At 48.7% G+C, this 23,822-nt stretch overlaps 1 protein-coding gene across 3 annotated transcripts in view; it reads left to right on the top strand.

Moving 5' to 3' along the window:
- Window positions 1–23,822, top strand: part of Fyn (FYN proto-oncogene, Src family tyrosine kinase) — a 195,916-nt gene that overhangs the window by 134,147 nt on the left and 37,947 nt on the right. For all 3 annotated transcript variants that reach the window (XM_021204789.2, XM_029542456.1, XM_029542455.1), the window contains 5 exons: window positions 7,279–7,536; window positions 11,129–11,225; window positions 18,024–18,122; window positions 20,651–20,754; window positions 21,972–22,121. In XM_021204789.2, the coding sequence (XP_021060448.1) occupies window positions 7,290–7,536; window positions 11,129–11,225; window positions 18,024–18,122; window positions 20,651–20,754; window positions 21,972–22,121 (697 nt within the window). In that variant the 5' untranslated portion in view covers window positions 7,279–7,289. The remainder of the gene's footprint in view (window positions 1–7,278; window positions 7,537–11,128; window positions 11,226–18,023; window positions 18,123–20,650; window positions 20,755–21,971; window positions 22,122–23,822) is intronic.

Genomic DNA, 23,822 nt, shown 5'->3' on the forward strand with positions numbered 1-23,822 from the left:
AGAGTGTCAGCAACTAGGCACAATATGATTGATGGAACAGTGTACCCTTTAAACTGACTGGTCTTTAGGGAATGAGGTGACAAGGACTTCCCTTGTCTGAAGATGGGCAACAGTCAGTACTGTGGAATGTGTTCCCACCTGCAGGTCCATTCTGCCCTGTGGTCTGAGAAATGGTAATTAATGCCTCTCCTTTCCAGAGGGGCAAGTGTTTCGGATGAGCACCTTATGATATAGTCATACAGTGATGGATATTTAGTGATTAATGGAATGATAACTTTATGATATAGTCATAGTGACAGATATTTAGTGATTAATGGAATGATAACTTTAATACAATGCTAAGTTACTACACTGCAGATGAATCTTAAATGTATTATGTCCAAATGAAAAATAGAACAAACCAAGGTTGTGTATCATGTGATTAAATCCATACCAAATATCTGGAATAGGCAAACCCATAGAGACCTAAGGTAGGCTAGATAGGTGTCAGGGACGATAGGGATCATTGGCAAGTAGCTGCTTAGAGCACCGGGGTTTCTCTGAGGATGAAGAATGTGTTCTGGAACTCTGGAATTAAATGGCAGTAATGGCTCCTTTATAAAAACCCTTAAAAGCCAACTGTGCCACACTCTTCTGTGGTCTGGAAGAGTTGGGGAAGGTAGGGTGCCCTGTCTCTCCAGAATCCCTTCGTACAGACAGGGTTATCACTCTCATTTGTATCAGCACGTTCTCTCTCTCAAACTGGGTGCAAGAATTATCTGTCCTCTCCCTGGAGCCCTTCCATGATCCCTGTTAAAACTTCATTTGACCATTTAGGTTTGGGAGCCCATCCAGTGCCTGGCTGGGTGACAGCAGTGTGAATGCTCACCCTCGGGGGCTCACGCTTCTGTCTCCCTTCCCTTAAGCCTTCGGAGCTCTAGGCGCAGCAAGGGGGATGGGGTGGGAAGGAGGAAAAGACTGCAGTTTCTCAGCCTGGGGGTTGTCTGCAAACGCAACACCAGTGCTGATCCAGGTGCGGGGAATGTGCCTCTTTCCTACTGCGCCGCCATGGTGGTCTGTGAATGATTGGTTTCATCCATTGCTGTCAGGGTGGGACAGGATCCGTCCTCATCCCCTCAGAGCCTTTGCAGGGACCACACATGGATGATCCAATGGCCAGACACTTGCTGTTTGTGAAGTAAAGCTTTGATTTGATGCGTAGCAGGTCCAGTCTTCTGGCCACTGCATGTGGTCAGTGTCTGCGTCGTGCACGCTCCCCTGTCGCGTGGCCTTCTCACCTGAGAGATTGTAGAGTGTCAGAAGGCGTGTTTGGTAGGGGCTTTCCTTCACAGTATTCTACCACAAGTACATACGTCTTTTGTGTTTGGTTGGAGGTGGGGCAGATTATATGAACATTTCACTTCATGAGGTAATTTGCCTGTAAAGTGAATCATGTCTTAAATGCAATAGGAGAGCGCATTTTTATACTAAGGAAACCGATACTGCCTCCCTCGTGGTATGTATAAATACCCTTGCCACAGATAGGAAAGACAGGGAAATTGAGGGCTGCTTTAGTTTTGTTGGCTCAAACAGTCATTAAGATGCCAAACCATACCAAGGAAGAGGTGACTCACTATACACTGTTTCTAGCACCTCCATAGAATCCACTATTTACAGGGTGGAATGTAGATGGAGACAGAGGCACCAAGGCTAACAGAGGGACTGCGCTCTCTGTCCCTGGAGGTGGTGTCAGGAGGGGTCCTTACCCATGACTTTCCCTCCATGCCTCTTTTGTATACTTTTGTGTGGAGTTACCAGGGCTCCATGATACAGAAAGCAGCTTTGTCGCAGATGTCCTGAGTTGTGGACATGGACTCTAGTTACCTGTTGTCACCTCTCGTCCCCACCCGGAGCTGAGCTGTGGACACATTCCCCAACCTCTCTGTTCCCTCCTTATGAAGTTCAGGAACATAACAGGGCCCATGTTTGAGGACTTAGCATGTGGTGAGATTACATTTTCCATTGCAGTACAGTGCAGTGCCTGGCATACATGAGCACTTCGGATGTTGGCTGTGACTGCCAGGATGTGGAGCCACCATCTCTATAGTGCCCCATCCTGTAACTAGGCATTCATCTTCTACAGGCTTCGGACAGCATCCGTGTATTAGCTCACCATTCTGTGGGCCATAAGCCGGCACATAGCATGACTGCAGTCTCTGATCAGCGAGGCTGATCAAAAGGTGTCAGCTGAGCTGTCAGTGGGGCCTTGCTAGGGAGGAACCGGTTTCCTGACTCACAGACTCTTGATCAATCTCAGTGGCTTTGGTTTGCTGGGGTTCTGGAACTGACATACCAGCTCCCTGCTCTGCCAGCTGTACGCGCTCCTCAGCAGTGGAGAGCCCACATCTGGCCACGTGATAAGAACTGCAGGAGAGAGGATCCTCACTTTGAACGCTTCTCACACTTCACACTTCAGCTCTGCATGTGCAAGAGCCACCACCTCCAGGGCTTACTTGATGAGGTCAGCTCATGGGGACACTATCTTTCCTAAGGTTAGCTATGCCAGGTCACACAGCCTAACACAGGAGCGGCTGTCTCATTCACACATCCTGGAGATTGTACAGGAAGTTGGAAGGTAGCTTACAGTTCTGCGCACCACAGCACAGCCTCAGCAGGGCAAGGGACGGATGGCTCACTTCTTCCATCCAGCTGGCAGTAAGTATACTTTTCCAAGTGGGCAGAGCTGCGCTGCGCTGTGCTGACAAGGGGTGGACCCAGCACCAAGGCTGTCTGCGGCTCAGCCCCCAAGGTCTTACAGTTGCACAATGCATACCCGGCTGGATCTTTCCTTTGGCTTAGGAACTCCACGAGTGCTTATGCAACCAAGAGGCACCAAGGCACCCTGCTTTTTCTCCATCCACCTAGTTCCTAGGACCTCTCTGACTGTACCCGTAAGCTTCCAGGGTCATCTGGCTCCGTGTCCTAGGAAGAAGGAACACCCCATTGCATAGGATCGAAAGGTGTCGGTGAGTCAGGAGACTTGGCTGGCAGGTTCTGTAACCCAGCGACCACTGCTCCAGGCATAGTGCTCAGCTGCCTAAATGAGGCTCTAGCAGTTATGTGGGGGAAACTCACAATCAGCTGCCCTGACTCCTCGGGGGATTCACTGTCTGCTGAGAATCTAGTAAAGTTCCTAAAGTTCTAATAAAGTTACCCATCCCGTGGGTGTTGTTGATTTTTCTCAGCATCCAAAGCTGTGTGTCAGGAGCCTCTCTCCGAAAGTCACCTCACTCTGGCTGTGCTCCGCCTCCTCCTGCCCGTCCTCATCCCACTGCTGTTCATTCAGGAAGCTGTTCACTTTTGCCTTTGCCCTGACACAGTGGGAGGAGCTGCAGGTGACCTACAACTCTGCTCTGAACTCCTCATTGCTTATGTGTCGTTGGTCTGGCCCCCATCCTTTTCTTACCCTCCATTGTCAGATTTGCCCAAGAAAGGGCGCTGCTAGAGTGGAAGGAACCGTGAGATAAGTCCTGTCAGAGTTCTGTGGTCAGATCTCACTGCCCTTTCCCAGGCCAGTGCTACCCACTAGGCTCCCAGGGTGAGAATGGGGCGTGGGAGGGGGTAGGGATGAGGAGCTAAGTCTAGATCTGTCACTTCTCCAATCCTTCTCAAGTTGGCTCCAGGGTAACAGCCTACTCCGCTGAGATGGCGGCTTCCCATTGGCTCTTTTCCCTGTATGTCGCAGAGAAAGGCATTTGCCAGCATGGCTGGCCGGTGTCCCATCCAGGCCTTGTTACTCAGCCACTGAAGAACTTGATGGTGGGCAATGCTCTTGGGTTGGCTGCTGAGAAAACGGATGCTTTCTCATTGTTTGCGTGCCCAGCCTCAGAAGTTGAGAGTGGGTACCCACCTGGGCCCACCTCTGGTCAGAACGTACCTGACCTGTGATAGCTGAGACCCACCCCCCATACTGCAGGGCCTCCTCTGTCACAGAAGAACTGTGTGGAGGGTTTGAGGCCACACCATGACAGCAGTATAAAGCGACCCTATCTGCTGTGCTCATGGGAGGAGGGTGTGGCTGTGCTTCAGTGTGTCTGGCAACTCTTCCCCTGTTGTGCAACTGAATAGATTTGCAGGACTACGTCCATTTAAGGAAACAGGGTCCCTCAGCTTTCAAAGGGATGGAGAAACTGGCTGTAATCTGGATATCTGGGCTGGTCACGCAAGATGAGGTTAGTGACAAAGCTCCGCTGCCAGCTCTTCTAGACACAGTCACATGGACAAGGTACATGGATGTGGTGTCTCACGAGTCAGGACTCCAGGACCCCAGTGTTGTCAGTAGCACTGACAGGGCTTTGCAGTGACCTACAGATCAAAAGCAGCTAGAATAGTTAGTACACTCACTCCATGTTGGTGGAAACAGAAACCACCGAATAACAGAGGTATTCTTATCTTAGTCCAAATGCCTCACAGTGAAGAGCCTGATGGCACAGAGTGCCGTCTGTATAGTGTCTCCCCACTGTCTATCTAGGAATAGTTAGGCTGCCTGGGCCACATGGGAGGGAGAAGACCACAGGCTCTCACACAGATCGTCATGATGGACTCTTTTTTGTTTTGTTTTGTTTTTGTTTTTGTTTTTCAAGACAGGATTTCTCTGTGTAGCCCTGGCTGTCCTGGAATTCACTCTGTAGTGAGTTCAAGGCCAGACTGGCCTTGAACTCAGAAATCCGCCTGCCTCTGCCTCCCGAGTGCTGGGATTAAAGGCGTGCGCCACCACGCCGGCGTGATGGACTCTTAGTGTCCGCCTTATCTCTGTTTTGTCTTGCTCCCATTTCTATTGTTACTCCTGATTCTTCTTCATATAAGTCAGTCAGAGAACAGAGCGAGCAAGATCCATGTGGAAGCATATAGTTAACTCAGAACGTCAAGGGCATGCACTGTATTCCCTCTACAAAGATTACCTTCTCCAAAATTGTTTTTTGATCGTTTTGGTTTAGTCACTTGATGTCTGTAGAATGCTCAGCTCTGCACCAGGCTTGTAAGACGCATACAGCAGTCAAGCAGAGGACTAGCAGCCAATCCCTGACTTCTAGGGGATTATGCCTTTCCCTGAAACTACCTGCACTGTGAATCATGTGTTAACACTGTGGAACTCTTTTCTCTGTTTCGCGAGGCACCATGTCCTGTTTTCTGCAGGAGTTCTAAGAAACCATCTTAAGAAGACAGTTTGCAGTGAAAGTTCTCGTTGGTTTTAGGTTTCAGAGAAAATCAGGGTTTCTCCCAGGTGGTACCTGTGATGCTGTTCTGTGCCTCGCAGGAAGTTTGACAGATCCCTGTCCTAACCCCACTGGATGTACAAAACCCTTTCCCTGAGTTTTGGTAACTGAAAACATCTCCAAACATTGCCCACTATGTCTCCTGGTGGACAGGGGTGGCAGGAGTGAGTGTGACCCTTTAGTTCTAGGCTCACTTCCTCTGCTTAAACAAATCAACGAAATCCCCAAGAAGAAAAGCACTAGGAGCGAGTACATTCTGTCTGGCCCTTGCCAAAGCTCAAAGCAGTGTTGTAGCAGGGAAGAGTTAAGACAAAGGGAGCAAGGTACATACCCATCTGACGGAGCAGCAGTGGTGGTGAAATACCTCAGTAGATTACGCCTTGGCGATTGTTTCCTGTTAGAAACTCATTAAAATCCTTCCTTGGCCATAAGTGAGAGAACGTCTTGGACACAGCATGCTGTAAATTCATCTTGAATGATTTATGAGGAAATGGGTTCCAGATTTGGTGACCTCAGCTCAAGTAGTAGGCGCCTGCCTGATACACATTCCCATTCCCAAGAACTTGGGGTCAGCTCACCAAGCATCTGCTGAAGTGTGTGTCGTGGGAGCTCTGGAGTGTCACCAGTGTCTCCCCACCCTGTGGCAGCTCCTACGTGGATATGAGTTACCCTTCATGGTCTTCAGTCTCTTCCTGGTCTGTGCCAGCCCTGCCTTCCCCAGAGAGTGTACGCTATTAGACATGTCACGTGGTTCTTATTTGACGCTTTGGTCCCAAAGCTACTTTTCAGAGTCTTGGCAGGGACACTTCCTGCAAGTTCTGTCTGCCCACTGTGCACTTACAGTGATAACATTCATTACCTTCCCTGTATATCTGAGTTCTCACTTCTCAACTACATACAAGTAACATTAGAAAATGCAGAACAGGGGCTGGGTATGGTGGTGCACACCTTCCAGGCCACCCTAGTCTACATGGACAGCCAGAGTTACATAGTGAGACCCTGTTTCAAAAAAGGGGGGATGGGTCGAGGGAAGCAGGACATATTGTTGATGAAAGTCACTGGGAGAAAGATTGGGTTTGGTACAGAGAGAAAGAAAAAGAAATACAGCACGGTACAGACTTTTTACTCATCTGGTTGTTATTTCTTCAGTAATTCCTGTGTGCTGGGCATTGGCAGTATATCTGTGTAGAAATGGGGCAGAGGGACAGTAGACAGGCCACCTCTTCGTGTGGCACAATGGGTCCCAAGCTGAAGGGAAGCATAGAAGCCAGTGGGCATTTAGAAAAGGTCCTACCCCATCTTGTGGAAAGCGGGGTCAGAGAAAGCTTCACAAAAGAGGTGGTATCTTGGCTGGGACATGGTAGATCCCTTGCTTGTCCAGAAGAAAGGGCAGATGTGGTCAAGGCCTCATCCCCAGACAGGAAGGTAAGAGCTGAAGCAGGAACAGTAAAGTAAACGGAGCAGCCCTGAGGAGGCCCCGCAGTATTCGGAGAGGAGAGCTGGATCTCTGGGGATTTACCAGATGAGGAGCCCTGGAGAGGCAGGTGAGAGGAGGGTGGGGCAGCATGGCTCAACCTTTCCATCCACCACTGCCTCTAGACCATAGCAACACTCTTTCTAAATGAGCATTTAAGAATGTCAAACTCTTAATAGAAAATTGAAATGCTAATTAGCCGCATCTAGTGCTTCTGCTTCTGGAGGCCGTCATAACAGCCTCTGGTTCTGCCCAGCTTTAATTTCCACTTGGTCACTACTTCTCAGTTTTAATGCGGACCATCCTTTTGTGAGTAATAAGTACTCACAGTGGGAATTTCTGGTAAGTAGACCGGGGCTGCATCCTCACCTGTCCAGGTAGCCCAGCATCCTCCTTAGAGGGCACTGTATCGGAGGGTTTTGCTCTAGTGTTGAAAAACTCACTTTATTGCTCATATTAGTCCTTGGGGTGACTAAAGAAAAACCTAAAAAATTGGTGGCCAGCTTTGGGCAACACTGCATGCTCACAGCCTCCTCTCTCTTCCATCAGGAGCTTGGATAATGGGCTGTGTGCAATGTAAGGATAAAGAAGCAGCGAAACTGACAGAGGAGAGGGACGGCAGCCTGAACCAGAGCTCTGGGTACCGCTATGGCACAGACCCCACCCCTCAGCACTACCCCAGCTTCGGAGTGACCTCCATCCCGAACTACAACAACTTCCACGCAGCTGGGGGCCAGGGACTCACCGTCTTTGGGGGTGTGAACTCCTCCTCCCACACTGGGACCCTGCGCACGAGAGGAGGGACAGGTGAGCCACTGTCAGTCAGGATGGCTGAGGGCACAGCTGTGCTCTTTCAAAGTCATTGCTGTGGGTGGGTGGGGTGGGTGCAGGCATGCCACAGGTGTGTGGCACATGCCACAGGTGTGTGGCAGTCAGAGGACACCTGGGAGCTGGCGCCCTCCTCTCACATGGTTCCGGAGATCGAACTCCGATCATCAAGCGTGGGGAGCAAATGCCTCTACCCTCTGAGCACCTGACCGACCCTTTGGTTATGCTTCTAGTTATCTTGGCAACTACCTATGTATGCTTCAGTTGACTCATTTTAACAGAGAAGTTTTGGTCAACTTCATCCATCTTCTGCCATTCAAAACAAAAGGCCCAAGTTGACTATCCAAGAACCAAATGCCTGGCTTTTCGGGAGCAGGAGACCTCTTCTTACTGCTCTGAGAGTTCAGCACCAGTTAGTGCTGCTAACTGCACTGCAGTGTCCACTGTGGCCAGTCAGCCAAGGGCTCCCAGCCCTGCCTACCCTGAATAGGAGCAGCTCTGGGGTGTACCCAAGCTCTCCAGCTCACCCTTCCTCACTTATGGGGTAGTTTCTGTCCCTCGTCCCACCCTCTGGCCTGCCTGGCAGGTGTGGGTGGCTGTCAGCGTGTTCCTCGTTTCCCTTTGCTGTCAGTATTGTAGCCTGGTCAGCTCTCGAGTTTTCATTCATCTCTATATTCTGTTGTTACATTCTGTGTGTTGGTTGTTTTGCTTTGTGTGTGACTTTTGAGACAGGCTGTCATTGTGTAGCCCAGGCTGTCCTCAGACTGTTAATAATCCCCCTGCCTTAGTGAGCGTTGGGAGTACAGCCATGAACGATCACACCGGCTGTGTGAGTTTCAATCTGAGCTCTGTGTGCCAGAACCATTTCATAGTCTCTCTCATCCCTTCCTCCCCCAGGGCTCCTTCTGTTTCCCACCACAGGGCTGGGTTTCACCCACACATCTATTTGCTGACTTAGCTAACGCTCCCTAACGTATCTGCCATACATACTCACACACATTCCCTGCAGTCCTTGTAAGCTGCCTCATGTGTTTGCAGTCTTCCAAATACTGTCCCAGAGTGTGAACCATGGTAACCAGATATTTTGCATTATTTGTTCCAAAATTGTTTATTACAAAAGTTTAAAAGAATGTAGCGTCTCTTGGCTCATCTGGGGACAGATGCCTCGTGTCTGCTCTGACAACCGATCATGGCTTTTTACCCGGAGAGCTGACACTGCTGGGGCGGGGGCGCTCTCTCTGTGGACAGCTTATGCAGTGGAGTTGGAAGAGGGTCCCGACCGGCCTTTGGACACATGTCTCTTCTGGTACTTCACTGTTAATGTCTACCTTGTAGAACAAACCCTGTGCTCTGTGCTGCAATGACACCAGCTTACCCTCAAATCCAGCCTTGTAGAGACCCTCACCAAACCTCCATGGCCTGTACCCCACCCCACCCCCACCTCAGGTGCCTGTAAAGGAAGCAGACAGTCTAGGGCCCTGAGTCCTTAGAAGATACAGAAGAAAAAGGAAAGCCAAATGTATACTCCACACACACGCACCTCCACTGAGAGGTGTTTGTTGAGATTCTTATGTTTGCTGACTCTTAATTAAGCAAGCAGAAGGATCGGCCCTGTTCATTCATTCTGAAGGCTGGATGTGAATCCCAAGTGAACATGTCTCATTCATTAAGGTCACCCGCATGGGCTCCTTGGATCATCTTAATGGAAAAGGCCATCTGACTCCTTATATTATTTGAAGTGTACAACACAGTGCCCTGGATCTGGAGAGGTGCCCTGGCTTAGGGGTTAAGAACCCTTACTGCTCTGATAGATGACCCAGGTTCTGTTCCCAGAACCTCCATCAATGGCTAATAACCACTGGCAACTCCAGTTCAGAGGGATCCAGTGTCCTCTTCTGGCCCCCACAGGCTCTGACACACATGTGGTGCACGTAGGCAAAAGCACATATGTATAAGGATATATTCTCAAGAGGCAGAGCCTGGGATATGAGCAGGTGTTCCGTCTTTGGGGCAGGGGAGTGGTTGCATTGTGTGTCCTGGGCTTTCTGGACGCCTCACCGTAGGACACACGCCTCACCATCAGATGCCTAAGGTCAAGCGCAGTCTGCTTTGCTTCTTCCTCCATCCCCAGGGCATACACCCCCCCCAGTGATGGAGAAAGAGTGCAGGAAGGGCTGTCTGTCCGTGAAGATGGCGTGGGTCTGCTATTATATTATAAAAGAAGAGACATCTGTGAATGAAGTACAGAATCAGTGTAGGCATGGCCGTAGAGGCTCCCACAGTGTGTTCTAAGCCAGACTCCTCTACTCTCAGAGAAACCTTAAGAAAGGAAGACTGAAGGAGCCCAGCACCCCAGTCAGGACATCCACCTGAGACAGAGGAAAGCTGGGTCCTCCCTGGAAAGGGTGATCTCCACAGCAGTGTGGTGCTTGGGTGCGGGGAAGCCAGGTGTTGACAAGCCATCATAGGCACTTTGAAATGTGCGGAAATCAAAACGAGAAGCCAAATTACAGAGAAATTCAAAGCTCCCTTTTGGTATCACATCCTGTGTAACAACCACAGAATTGACAGCTTAAACAACACAAGCATTTATGATCTGTATCTATTACCTGTGTTTCTGTGGGTCTGAATCTGGAAGGGAGAGCCTGGTTAGAGGCTGCGGGCATGGTGGAGCAGGATCAAGTCCCTGGCCAGGGTTAGCCAGTTTGTCATCATGCTGGCGTGACACCCTCCTTAAGGTAGTGTGGCAGTAGTGAAGTCGCCTTCTTCTGAAAACATATGTCACACTGGGGACATCTGTCCCCTTTGTATACTGTGTTAAGTAAATCAAGTCCTTATGTTGCAAAGGGAGGGAGGGCTGAACAAGAGCATAAGAGCCGGGCAGGAGTCACTATGCTCCGCCTACCGCATGGGGCAAGCCCTAGGCTGAGTGGAATGTTGGGTAGATTTTTGCTGTTGAAATTTGTGGGATGTGGGACAGTCCATGGGAGTCGACAGGTGAGAGGACCTAAGATGGACATGAGGAGGACGGAGTAGACTGTGTGAGAGAAGTAAATGCAAGGCAGAAGAACAACCAAGGGGGCAGGAAGCATCAACAGCAAGACCTGGAGCTGACAGCCATGACCACAGCTACGGGCGGGTGCCAAGGGCAGTGCATCTCCCACCTGGGGTGAGCACTGCAGAGAGGACTCGATGTCCCCGAGCCACAGAACCAGTCTGTTCCGTTCACTGCTACCTTGCACTAGGGATAGAAGAGAAATCCATTTACTCAGGCCTTAGCTCAAGCCTTCAGGGAATGTGTGGGGGATAAAGTAGGCCGGTTCTGCCACAGATTCATGTCGGTCAGAGCCCTGTCTCTGGCCCAGCTCTCACCCAGAGTTGATCTAGGCTTTTATCATAAAGCCTCCTCTACACAGACCACATTATAAAGCCAGCCATATGATATTAATTTAATGTCTCAATATGTTTATTAATGCTGACTAAGTGTAGATTTTTAAGGATGAGACTTTAGCAAAAATGTGATTTCTTAGTATCAATTCCCTGTGTAATAGTCTCCGCCCTTTTTTGGCAGGAGTGACACTGTTTGTGGCACTTTATGACTATGAAGCACGGACAGAAGATGACCTGAGTTTTCACAAAGGAGAAAAATTTCAAATATTGAACAGCTCGTAAGTTTGGGGTGGAGCACACGTGCTCTTTGGTTTTGGGGGGGAAGGTTCTCATGACACTGTCTGAAAATAAGGGAAGAATGCCTTCTGAATTCACTAGCTCATAGCATTACAGCCTGAGCGAACTGGGGACAGAGTGCAGTAGTGCATGGAACTAAGTGCTAAAGAGGACAGCGGAGTCCTTTTTAGAATCTACTTCTAAGTGTGCATGCGTGCATGCGAGAGAGCAAGCGTGTGTGTGTGTGTGTGTGTGTGTGTGTGTGTGTGTGTGTGTGTGTGGCAAGGGAGCCCATCAAGGTCAGAGGAAGCAGTCAGTGTCGTCCTGTCACTTTGAGGCAGGGCTGTCCTTGACCCTGGAGGACCTGGGTTTCAGCTCGGCTGTGATGCAGGTTAAGAGCAAGCACTCCTAACCACTGAGCAGCTCTCTAGCCCCAGGGTCCATGCGTTTGCATTTTAGTAAAGAACATAAAGTACCCCATCCCCAGAAAAACCCGTATTCTCAAATGACTGGCACACGTGCTCTCTGCCCTGAGCTGGTCTCCGTGATTCCGCTGTGACCACTGTCAGAGGCCAGCAGCCACATCCCCCACTCTTCACAACTGCGAAGCCTGTTGAGGTGGTTTCCTGAGTGAAAATATGGGGGTGTCTGTGCTCCAAGAAGAAAGCAGAGACCTTCCACCTACTTGAAAATGTGACCACCAGGGACAACTGTCACCAGGGAGCAGGCAAACTTAGGGTAGAGGTTAACAGCCTTTCCAAGCCCCGCAGGTCTCACCTGCGGAGGAAAAGCAACTGTGCCTCTGCTTTCTGTCCATACCAAAGCATCACCTCCCTCAGGATGCATAGATGTAGCATGCATAGATGAAAGAACTGAGGGAAAATCCACTTCCAAGAAGATGGTACTGTCCTGCCTCAGTACCTCAAGTGCATTGATGAGCGCTCCCCACTCATGGGGAAAGACTGCCACCTGGGGCTAGGCACACCACCTGGGGTGGAGTCAGGGCGGGCACTGCTCTTGCTAAGAAGCCTGATTGCAATTTCTCTGTCAGTTGAATGGCTTGAAGCTTGGTCCTTCTGCTCCCTCTAAAAAAGAAACCTAGGGGTTGAGGTAAGAGGAGGGGTGCAGCAGTGGAGAACCCCTGTAACCTCAAGGGTGTCTTCATGGGAAGCCTGCCCTTCTCCAGGGTGCCCCTGGCTCTCAGCACTGCACTGAGAACACACTAGCTTTCAACAACCAAACCCCATCCCTCCAGACACACTAGTAACCCTTCTAATCGTCAGCAGGCACTGTCTGCACAAAGCAAAAGACTTGGAAAATGAGGAGCAATTGTCTACACCAAAAGAGGGGTGGCTGTGTTTTGGTTTTTTAATTTATTGAAATACATGGCAAAGGTGCATATAACCATGCCTGGTGTTGGTTGTACAGCAGTGTATATGCTGAGTGTTTTGTAACCTCACATTTAAAAATGGAAAAATTGATACATTTATGTTACATGTATTTTACCACAAATTTCAAGAAGAGAATTTACTGTATTCTCACATACTAAGCATGTCGGTGCAACCAGAATTACCTCCCTCCTCCCTGCTAGAGACCTCCTGCAGGCACAGGAATTTGTAAAATAATAAACAGCTGCCATTATTGAAAGTGCCTTATGCACTGATCATGTGCTAAGTTAGGATTGCTGTTACTGATTCTTCACCACAACTGTGTGAAGTATGTTCCGTGACATCTGAGAGCACAGTCCAGGCAGGTGGCAAGCCCAGGGTGAGATGTGGGGCTGGGAATTCAGAGTATGGCGTCAGGTGTGACCTTGGAGACGCCCAGATGCTGCCATCAAAGGCAGCTGGAGTGTCTTAAGTGACAGTGGAAATGGAGGAAGGTGGCTGCAGAGTTGGAGAGAGGGGCGTTTGCCTTTGATCTCTTCCCGTTTATGATTGCTTATTGTTAGTTTGAGTCTGCGATGAGCACTGCTTGTCAGAGCCTATTGACTGGGTTTTGTGTGAGGCTCCCCAGTGTGTACAATATCCCTTAACTGGCAAGGTCGACTAGAAGTTTGAAACCCTGTAGGCCCCAGGAAGTAAGAAGTAGAGGGACAGGAAAAGGCACATACAATTCTGGGCACCTGTGCACACTCCCCATGTAGGCCTGTTTTGAGGTTGCAGCCATGGCCCAGTTAGTCACTGGCAAAGTCAAGTCTTTGTCCTTGTCCTTTGTTACGGAAAGAGTCTACACAATCAGTGTTTAGGGGAAGGACGCAGCCTATCTCACTGTGCATTTTATTTGACTGCATAGCTTTTAATGGTTCCAGAGTTCTCTGGTCCTCTGACCCTGTTCTCCTAGAAGAGAACATTGCTAAGGGACTTCTCCTTTAAGGGTAAAGTCCTTTGTCCTACATGGTATTTAAGTGCCCCTTCTCTCGGTTATGGAAAGGAAAAGTAAGGCTTGTGCAGCAAAACGATATCCTGGAGTGAAGGGTAATAACAGGGAAGGGAATACAAAGCAAAGGACAGAGCAGACAGACGAAGGCCTCCCTCCCTCCCTCCCTGCCTCCCTCCCCCCCCCCAGCCCTGACGGGAGAGGAATGGGGCTCTGACCTCCCTGGGGCAGCTGCCCCCCCCCATGTGCTCTGGGTCTGACTACCCCTCCCATCAAGATGTACTCAGAAGGCTCCTCCCAGTGCACACAGGGTTTGAGGGGCCCTCACTGACCTTTTGGGAGTTCTCAGCATTGAAAGGCTTGAGCTCACTCTGCACTGTAAGTTCACCTGTTCTATCCCCAAGTCTCACACTTTGTAACTGGTGATTTACCCACCTTGAAACAGCATGCCCTTAAAGTGCAGTCGGGATTTTACATAGGTGGAGTCATGGCCATGACCCAGGACCTACTGAAAGCTATTTTCTCTCATAATCAGGAAAAAAAATGGTCTAAGTTTGGTGGTTTGGTTTGGTGTTCAAGACAGGGTTTCTCTGTGTAGCCCTGGCTGTCCTGAAACTCACTCTGTAGACCAGGCTTGTGTCCAACCCAGAGGTCCTCCTGTCTCTGCCTCCCCAGTGCTTGGGATTAAAGGCGTGTGCCACCACCACCCAGCTGGAAAAAAAAAAAAAAAAAAGTATTACCCAGACATGTGATAAAAGTTGTTTCAAGAGTCTATCTTTGAGTAAGAAGTACAGCTGTGAATCGCAGGAAGAATCCAGTTCTCCCTGGCTGGCCAGAAGCTCAGGGCTGGCTGCTCTTGGCAAAGCCACGGCCTGCCTCCATCTGCTCTCAGAAGTATCTGGCCTTCCGGCACCTGGAGCCACAGCCCTGTGAGGGACGTGAGGATGGACAGGAATGGAGGAACAGGGTCTGTTACAAAAACTTAGAAGCCAGTATCAACCAGTGTCGGATTAAATCATGGGTTTGGTTCGGACAATACGACAGTATCTTACCAGATGTGAGTTAATAAAAAAGCTGAACTATAGGAACAGTTTAAAGAACTGCAGCTTTATAGGCTGGAGAGACAGCTCAGCAGGTCAGGCCTGGGAACCTTGTCCAGTCCCCAGCAGGTCAGGCCTGGGAACCTTGTCCAGACCCCAGCAGGTCAGGCCTGGGAACCTTGTCNCCTGGGAACCTTGTCCAGTCCCCAGCAGGTCAGGCCTGGGAACCTTGTCCAGACCCCAGCAGGTCAGGCCTGGGAACCTTGTCCAGTCCCTAGCAGGTCAGGCCTGGGAACCTTGTCCAGTCCGCCGAAAGCTGAGTGTGGCAGGCAGCACTACTTGTAACCCATTCCTGGGAAAGCAGATGGACAGGAGGATTTCACTGCTCACCCAGTCTCGCTAAATGAGCTAGCTTCAGGTTCAGTGCGAGAGTCCCTTTCTCAAAAATAAAGACGAGAACTACTGAGGAAGATGCCCATGTAATCCTCTGGCCTCTCTAGACATGCAGACACACTGGCAAGAATACATGAACAGCATGCATTGTGAATGCACACGTGTGTGTACACACACACACACACACACAGATCTACAAATACTGATTAACTACAGTAGCTCAGGTCAAGAGCAAGGGTCCTGTTAGGGATCCCACTCCAGACCAACACCGTATGCAGGGCTGTGGAGGTGAATGAGTGCTGCCAGTGAATTAAGTCGTTTTTGCTTGTTATTTGCCTAACAACTTGTAGTAGATATTTTGAGTCTTGCCACTCCTCAAGGACCAGTAAGAATATTGTGAGAAAAAAATACCACAGGATGTGACATTTGCCTTATAATGTGTGACTATGTCATTTGTGTGTCACTCTTGTGAGGGGAAAAAAAATGACCCTGCCTGGCCCGGAAACGGAAGTCCAGAGTCGAGTTTTCTTCTGAATAACTGTTAGATTCTAATGTGTGTAAACGATTTAGATGGCCACACCAAGACAAGACAGCTGATACTAACTTAAAGTGGAAATTGCCTCATTAATGAGTCAATTAATGATTACTCAGTCACCTGAGTAAGACTGGACTTGTCCAAGTTTGCAGCAAGATGTATCAGCTCCCTCCCCCAACCGTCTGACGTCACCTGAAATTGATGCTAGCTTTTTTCACTTTGATTCAGCTAGAACTAACTTGATGAAGGTTAGCATGCGTTAGAAAATAAGCCTGTGCTACCAGCTCTTCGTTTTTCTTCACTGTTTTGGGGCATTTCCCAGGTTGGGAGCCAGGTTGCAGTGAAGAGCCAGTGTTGATCTTTGTTTTTTAATGATGAAATGTCTCCATCTAGTGGAATTTCAGAGCAGTAAACATTGTCACTATTAAAATGAAGGTAATGTTTCCAAAGCCTTTTTCTTAAACACACATGGTGATTAGTATAACTTCCAATATGCATTTAGATGCTAGACTTACAACTACATATATTTCTGTGGGGCTAGAAATGGGAACAGTGCTGACCTAAAATGTTAACTTGGTTTTCTCCTTGGGGGCAGGGATGGGCTCCTGGCCTTGCGTGCACTTGGCAAGCATGCTGTCACGAAGCACCCACGTCACATGCACAAATCGTAGCTGGGAGAGATGTTCACTTGGCAAAAGACATGAATATCCTTGGGGACTTTTGTCTATGTAAATTTTTTGATGTGTATAAATATTTCAAATAAAAATGTGAACGCACTGTGAGAACAGTTTTCTGGGTAAGAGAGAGCTACAGTATCACTCTCATGGTTGATCTGTTTGTTTAATAAGGTTAAAAAGAAAAGATGCTAGGACATTGTTTGTTGTCTCACTAGGTAGCCCTGACTGTCCTGGAACCCACTTTGTACGCCAGGCTGGCTTTGAACTCATTGAGATCCACCTGGCTCTATCTCCACCTGGCTCTATTCTTGGACTAAATGTGTGCTCCACCACCCTAACCAAGAAATAGGTTTTATAATCCCTCAAAGCTAGAGAGATGGCTCAGGAGTTAAGAGTGTGCCTGCACCCACATCAGTAAGCTCATAGCCATCTGTAGCTCCAGCAGGATGGAGCTCTCTGGTATCCAAGGGCACCTCCACTCGTGTGCACGTAAGTGCATAGAGACACACACATGCCTACACATAATTTTTTTAATATTTTTTTTAAAACGTATTAGCACTTTGGTTGTGTGTGTGTTCGTTCTACAGTTATTTATCTCATAGCCACGCCCACTTGGGTGAGTTCCCATTTTCTGTGACTTTCTAAAGCCCCACCAGATGTCACTGGTCCTTGGTATCCCTGCTCAGAAGTTTCATCTGTAGGGGACCTGAGGGAGGGAGGACTCCGGCTTAACAGGAGGCCAGGGTGTCTACCTAATGTAGTCGACCTGGGGAAGACCTTCCTAGCCCAAAGCCAGTACATTTTCTTCCCTGACTGAGCATCAACAGAGCCCAGTCAAAAGACAATTAAAAAAAAAAAAAAAAGAAAGGCCTGAGGTTTCTCTTGTTGCCTTCATGGACTAAAAAGAGAAGAAAAGGAGGTGATATGTCTGTAATGGTCAGAGGCTGAGGTACCTAAGATGTGACTGGCAGGCCTGTTTGCCTGGCCCTCATAGATAGAGAGGCTGTCATTTGGTGCAGGCCACAGCTAAACTCCACGCACATGACCGCTGGCCCACCCACTGTTAATGGAAAGAAGCTCACATGCCATCGACCTTCATGAATCCAAGCGTATGGGTATATACAGTGACTGTAAACTGAGAGTTGGAAGTACCCTTCCTGACTCACTCTCTGAGGATTTTGCTGCAGTGGCTCAGAGGTCTCTCCTGCCCTCCAGCTACACAGCTGCCTGGCCTCCATCTGATTGGGGGGGGGGGGAGTAACATCCTCTGAGGAAGGCCTGTTGTGTGGTGTTCTTACACTACCTGCAGAAGGTCATGTCTTCTTCCTACTTTGTTAAGAGCGAGCTTGATAGGTCCACTAAGCATACATCCAGCCCTCGCTGAGCCTCCTACTGCTTCTCCAAAGTAAACTGAGGCTGGTGTGTGTACTCCACACACACCCCTCATTCAAGATTGCCTCCTACCCGGAAGGATGCTCCTCCCCGAGCCCTAAGTGGGAACGGTTCTGTTTTAGGATCTCCTGATGATGCCCTTGGACTCCTCAACCTCCTACCGGGATCTCCACCCTTAGCTTACGTGGTGCTGGGCATTGAACCTTGAGCCCCATGCACGTTAGAAAAGCATTCTGACTTCAGCTCATGGTGGTTTGGCTTTCTTAGGGCCTGTGTTGAAAGTTTGCAGAAGGGGCGCAAGGCTACCGAAAAGGTGTAGGGTCGGCCTGCAGAATCACCGGCTGGGTGATGCACTCAATTCATGTCCCTTCTTTTCCTTTGCAGGGAAGGAGACTGGTGGGAAGCCCGCTCCTTGACAACTGGGGAAACTGGTTACATTCCCAGCAATTACGTGGCTCCAGTTGACTCCATCCAGGCAGAAGAGTATGTGGTTGTCGTTGTCGTCTGTCTAAATGTCTGCTTTTCATTATCACATAAAACGCCAGTGACCCAGCACAGGAGGGAGGAGAACTTTCCCAGTGGTTAAAGGTTGAGAGGCTACGGTGCTGCTGTGCTGTGGGTCCATGCAGTACGCCCTTATTCACTTCATGGTCTCCTCGGAGCCTGTCCGTTGTCTTAGGTGCTGCTGTGCTGTGGGTCCGCGCAGTACGCCCTTATTCACGTCATGGTCTCCTCGGAGCCTGTCCGTTGTCTTATGGAGAAGCTTTATGGGAGCGCCCTAGATGAAAACCCAATAACTTGCTCCAGATTAAAACCCAATGTGGGGAAAGTGCAGCTGCAGCGTGTGTTTCTGAGGGCCCGCCATGCGCCTGCAGTCTGCTCCCGGAGCACGGGGGAGGCAGATCATCCTGAGAGATTAAGCCCACACACACACAGGAGTCCTCTGCTTGATAATCAGAAATGCTTTTGTCCCCAGGCAGAAGAGCAACTGGGAAAATACTGCAGCTGTGGGCTTCCAGGGATGTTTTCCTGGGACTGAGGTCTCGGTTGGTGTTGTGGCTGGTAGACCTTGACCAGCAGTTATTTGGCCCCACCCTCCCACTGGAGGCAGTTTGGGAAAGTGGTAGGAGTCTGGGGCTCTCAAAGGATGACTGACTGGTCATTGTTCATTCTTCTAGAGAAACTTGTAGGAACTCTTAGGAAACGGGGAGGGAGGTTGATGTCCTAAGCTCAGGAACATGGATGGCCTCCACCCCACCCTGAGGGACAGACCTCACCAGAAAGGGAAAGGAGAGACTGTCAGCTGCTCACAGCCTGCAGCCTGCTGTGGGTTTGTGGAGGCACAGCACGGAGAAGGCTTTCAGCCTAGCCTAATCTTCATCCGTCCATCATTCTTCTTGAAGCCTTTTGTACTCCTACACTTCGATCTGTTTCTGCTTCTCCAGCACTGTGTTTTGAGCTGTTTTACCCCCCTCGTTATTAATGTGTTTCATTATCAGGAAATAGGAAATGTGTGTATTTGTACTGAATTTTTAGGACAGATTGGTAAATAGCTCCTGTGTCTTTTCGGAATTTAAAACTTAACTACAAAGTAACATTCCTTTGATTTAACTGAGAATCCATTTGGGGGTGCATATTTAAGTCATATTTATAATGATAACGTTTTTTTAAAAAAAATATTTTGGGCTTTTTAGAGTGTAAGGTAGTTTTTTAAAATACAGCCTATGGTTTTTACACATACAATTAATCGGTATTTTGCACAAGCACTGCGTGGTTAGGTGTAACCTACTATTCTACAGGCCTTCCCCTCACCAGTTTTACACAGCATTTTAATTGAGTTCCTGCTACAAACCAAAAAAGACATTTCTCACATAGTTGGTGTTGTATCCTTTACACCAGCTATTGCTACACTGGGATTGTGGAGAATTTGGGTTCTTCTCAAGTCACTGAAGGTGACTTTCCTTCAGTGAAACTCTTTGACTCACAGAAGGATCTGACGGTGAACTTCCTAGCTACATTCAGGTGTGGCGAATTGAAGCTTCATTTTTAAAACCATTTGCTTTCATAGATGAATACTGTGATGGTTTGGTCCTGAAAGCCGCTCCTACTCACAGATTCTGGTGGAATGTTCCAGAACTCTCCCTTGGGCTCTTGGCATACTTAGCCTTTCATACACAATCCAGTGCTGAAATGTGAACGGATTGCCGTGCATTTGTTAGGGCTCAGCAGCTCAGCAGCTTCCTGCCATGGCACAAATGTGCCGTCAGTGCTGTTGCAAGGGAATGTTAAAATGTCTACACCACCGACTCATTTTTACAGATATGCCCATTAACCGTGCACAGCTCTCTCTCTCTCAGCTGTGCCAGAGAAGCTACAGGGCACAGGCCAGGTACTTTGTAAACGCTCTCTAGTCCTCACTCGTGCTGGACAGGGAGAGAAAATCAAACCAGGCTTCCAAGGACAACAGCCGTCTCAGAGCTGACTCCCTGGCCTCAGAACTCCTGTAGGGAGGGACTGAGTAGACATGTTACCCATCTGCCTTCTTTATCCATCCTGAGGGGCTTCTTTTAAAAGAAAAAAAGAAAAAAAAATCATGCTTGATTGATGATCCTTATACTGGGGCTGAGTCTTGGTATTTCCCAGGAGTTGTAATTATGCTCAGAAATCAAGGGTCGTGTAGCTGAGCTGTGGAACCCTCTCCTGCAGTTGGCATTTCAAACAGGGTGGTGGATTTCTCTCTGTGCATGCAGGTGGCATTTCACACGCACGCCCCTGTCGTCCTGGAGGGAAGGAACACAATCCATGATTCAAGAATTTTTTTCTTTTTAAGAATGGAAGAGATGTAGAGAGGATAGAATCAGTAGAGATTGAAAAGGGACTGTATGAAGCTAGAAAAAACTAGTTTGGGGCAGTGGGAGCAACATTAGAGGTGAAGGAATTTGCGGAGGAAAAGCTAGCTACATTGCTCAGTCACAAGTGTATTTATTTTCTTGCCTGTGTCTCCCTTGAAGGTGGTACTTTGGAAAACTTGGCCGCAAAGATGCTGAGAGACAGCTCCTGTCCTTTGGAAACCCAAGAGGTACCTTTCTTATCCGCGAGAGCGAAACCACCAAAGGTAAGCAAAGGAGGACAAAGCTGATGTGCCATTCAGATCTGAGGAATGGTCTTTGGGATTGGAAGGCATAGCTCTTGCCCGGCATGGCGCCTTCTAGCGTGAGTCTCCTGCTCTCCAGCTACCCAGAAGATGCTGAAACTGCATCCAGCCCCCAGAGATGATCAGGCTCAGAGGGAGGCGCCTCCCACCTCAGACTTGGTCCTGTTAGAGCTTAGTGACACTAAAGGGCGGGGACTTGGCTTTTCTTACCTTTTTTATTTGGGGTGTGTGTGTGTGTGTGTGTGTGTGTTTGTGTGTTTCTCTGTGTGACCCTAACTGTCTCAGAACTCACTCTGTAAACCAAGCTGGCCTCTAACTCACAGAGATCCTCCGGCCTCTGCCTCCCAAGTGCTAGAATCAAAGATCTGCGCGCCCCACCACCACTCAGCTTAAATTTGTTTTCCTTTCGTTCCACTCTGTTTTGTTAGTGGAGGACTCCTTCCTCTTCCCTCTGTTTAATAACTCATTGCAGCAGGCAAAGGGGCAGAGAACCATGCTGCCACACACTGGCAACCTGTCCCTGTGAAGACTGGTGGGCAGAGCTTTGGAGCTTCCTGCTAGAGGACAGACTTCCATTTCTTTTGTTCCAACCCTCTGTTCCTCCTGCACCCCTGCCTCGCACCAACCACCTCTGTCCCCACCCCTGCCTCCCACCAACCACCTCTGCCCCCACCATCCCTGCCTCCCCCACACACACACACACACACAAGCCACCCCTGTCTCCCACCCCTTCACCATCCCTGCCTCTCAGCTAGGCCACAGGAAATGAAACCAGGAGGCAAAGTTCACCTGGAGTCTGCTCTTCATCTTTCCCAATGGGATTTGGTCTATGCGGTGTTAGACAACACAAGAAACTGAAAGGAAACTTTTAGAAAAACCACACATTTTTAGTTCCAAGAGCAAAGTCACTGTATTGCTAACATCTCTGAACACTGGCAGGACAGCAAAAGTTGTCTTTGTCCTGTTACTGAGTGAAGATCTCTCTCTCTCTCTCTCTCTCTCTCTCTCTCTCTCTCTCTCTCTCTCTCTCTCTCTGTGTGTGTGTGTGTGTGTGTGTGTGTGTGTGTGCGCGCATATGGTTTGTATTAATTATTAATCAGAGTAGTCATATAAATGAGGCCTGCAGGACAGACCAGTGCTCCCATGATTGGTGCAGCTAACACTTGCACGTTTACCAGGTGCCTACTCACTTTCCATCCGTGATTGGGATGATATGAAAGGGGACCACGTCAAACATTATAAAATCCGCAAGCTTGACAATGGTGGATACTATATCACAACGCGGGCCCAGTTTGAAACTCTTCAGCAGCTGGTGCAGCACTACTCAGGTAACCTCAGCACTAACCACCGCACTGTTTGGAGACTGGAGGCCGGGAGGGCGGAGTGCTGGGAGGGGGAGGAGGTATGGGACAAAGTTATTAGGTAGAGCTGTCCTGTGCCCGCCCACCCCCACAGTCAGAGGACAGTCAGACGGAGGCAGGGGCTCTCTTGCTCTCCTGCCACAGATAGGATTTTCCTCATGTGTTTTCCAGAAGTTACCCCAAGTAGAAGGCAGTAGCTTAAATCTTGAAAGCTGTATCTGTGTATTAATTTTCATGATAAAAGTCCTTGCATGGTCTTCACCTTTGCCTTCATCACTCAGTCCAGAACTGTGAGAAGAGAGGAGGGAAGGAGCTGTCCCCAAGCAGGCTCCCTTGACACTTCCCTGCAGGCAGGGCCACACACACCCTTGCACTCTGTAGAAGTAAATCTGTGCTGCTGCGGGCTCCCTGCTGCTGCTGCTCCCTCCCAGGCTTGCCTGCTGAGTCCATAGCTCCCATGTTGGTTTTTGTTTTTTCTTTTTTTAAGACTGGGTCTCACTCTGTATGCCTGGTGGCCTCAACTCAGAAACCCGCCTGCCTCTGTCCCCTCCTGCTGAGAGTGAAGGTGTGCGCCACCACGCCCGGCTACTGTGATGACTTTAAACAAACATTAGACTTTGTCTTTATGTCCCATAATCCCGTTCTTCTGCTGTTCTTGGCCATTCAGTTATTGGGTGTATGTGCGTTCATGTGCATCTTGTGTAAATACGTAACTCTGTGCGCAGTGTTTAGTGTGTGCCGCTTGCCCTTCTTGGGTAACAAGTGTGTCCTGCTATACAATGCATGTGTATATAACCCCTCCTTTTTTCCAAGGTGAGGTCTCACTTTGTAGCCCTAGGTAGCCCAAGGTGGCCTTTCGGAGTTACAGCAATCCTCCAGTGTCAGCATCCCAAATGCTGGGATTACAGACAGGAACTATCACACCCAGCTTTTTGCCACCATTGAAAAATACCTGTGCTGGTTTTGCCACACCCAAGAAATCTGTAGCCTTTTAAAAATGACAATATGAATGCCTATGTACTGATTCTGGCCACTGATGAGCAGTTAAAAAATTAACAATGGCTGAGCCAGTGATTTGGGCATTAGCTCTCTCGCTCTGTGTGGGTTCTAATGAAATGCTGAGAGAAATGGGGCAGAAAGCCTTTTTGAGCTTCAGTGATATACACAAAACGCCTGTGTGTTATAAGGATTTTTTTTTCAAATGCTGAAATATATTTCATTACAGGCAAACATCAGCAGGATCCCCAGGGTTTGGATCATTTGAAAATAGTGTGCTGGAAAGGGCACCTTAATAACATCATAAAGCTGAAGGAGGGAGCCGATATGAAGCACACTAGACGGGTTTTAATCTCAGGGAAAAAAATCCATCTTGAGTTAGATTTGTTTTTATATTGGCTTTTCCTCTTCCCTCTTCTCTCTTGCACATAGAATGCCTTTGAAATACTGACACATAAATAATTTCCTGCCTAAACATCTCAGAAACAGATAACAAAAAAAAAAAAAAAAAAAAAAAAAAAAAAAAAAAAATCTCTCCCAAAACTACTTCTAAATAAATTCACATCCCCTTGTCCTAAGACAGCCACAGTTTGTGCTTAGAATCCAAGGAGCTTCCAGGGATGTGGGGGGCTTTGGCCCCCTCAGTTCAGGATCTCTGTGACCCCCCATCTT

This window comes from Mus pahari, chromosome 9, assembly GCF_900095145.1.
Source record: "Mus pahari chromosome 9, PAHARI_EIJ_v1.1, whole genome shotgun sequence".
In the NCBI taxonomy this organism is placed as follows: Eukaryota; Metazoa; Chordata; class Mammalia; order Rodentia; family Muridae; genus Mus; species Mus pahari.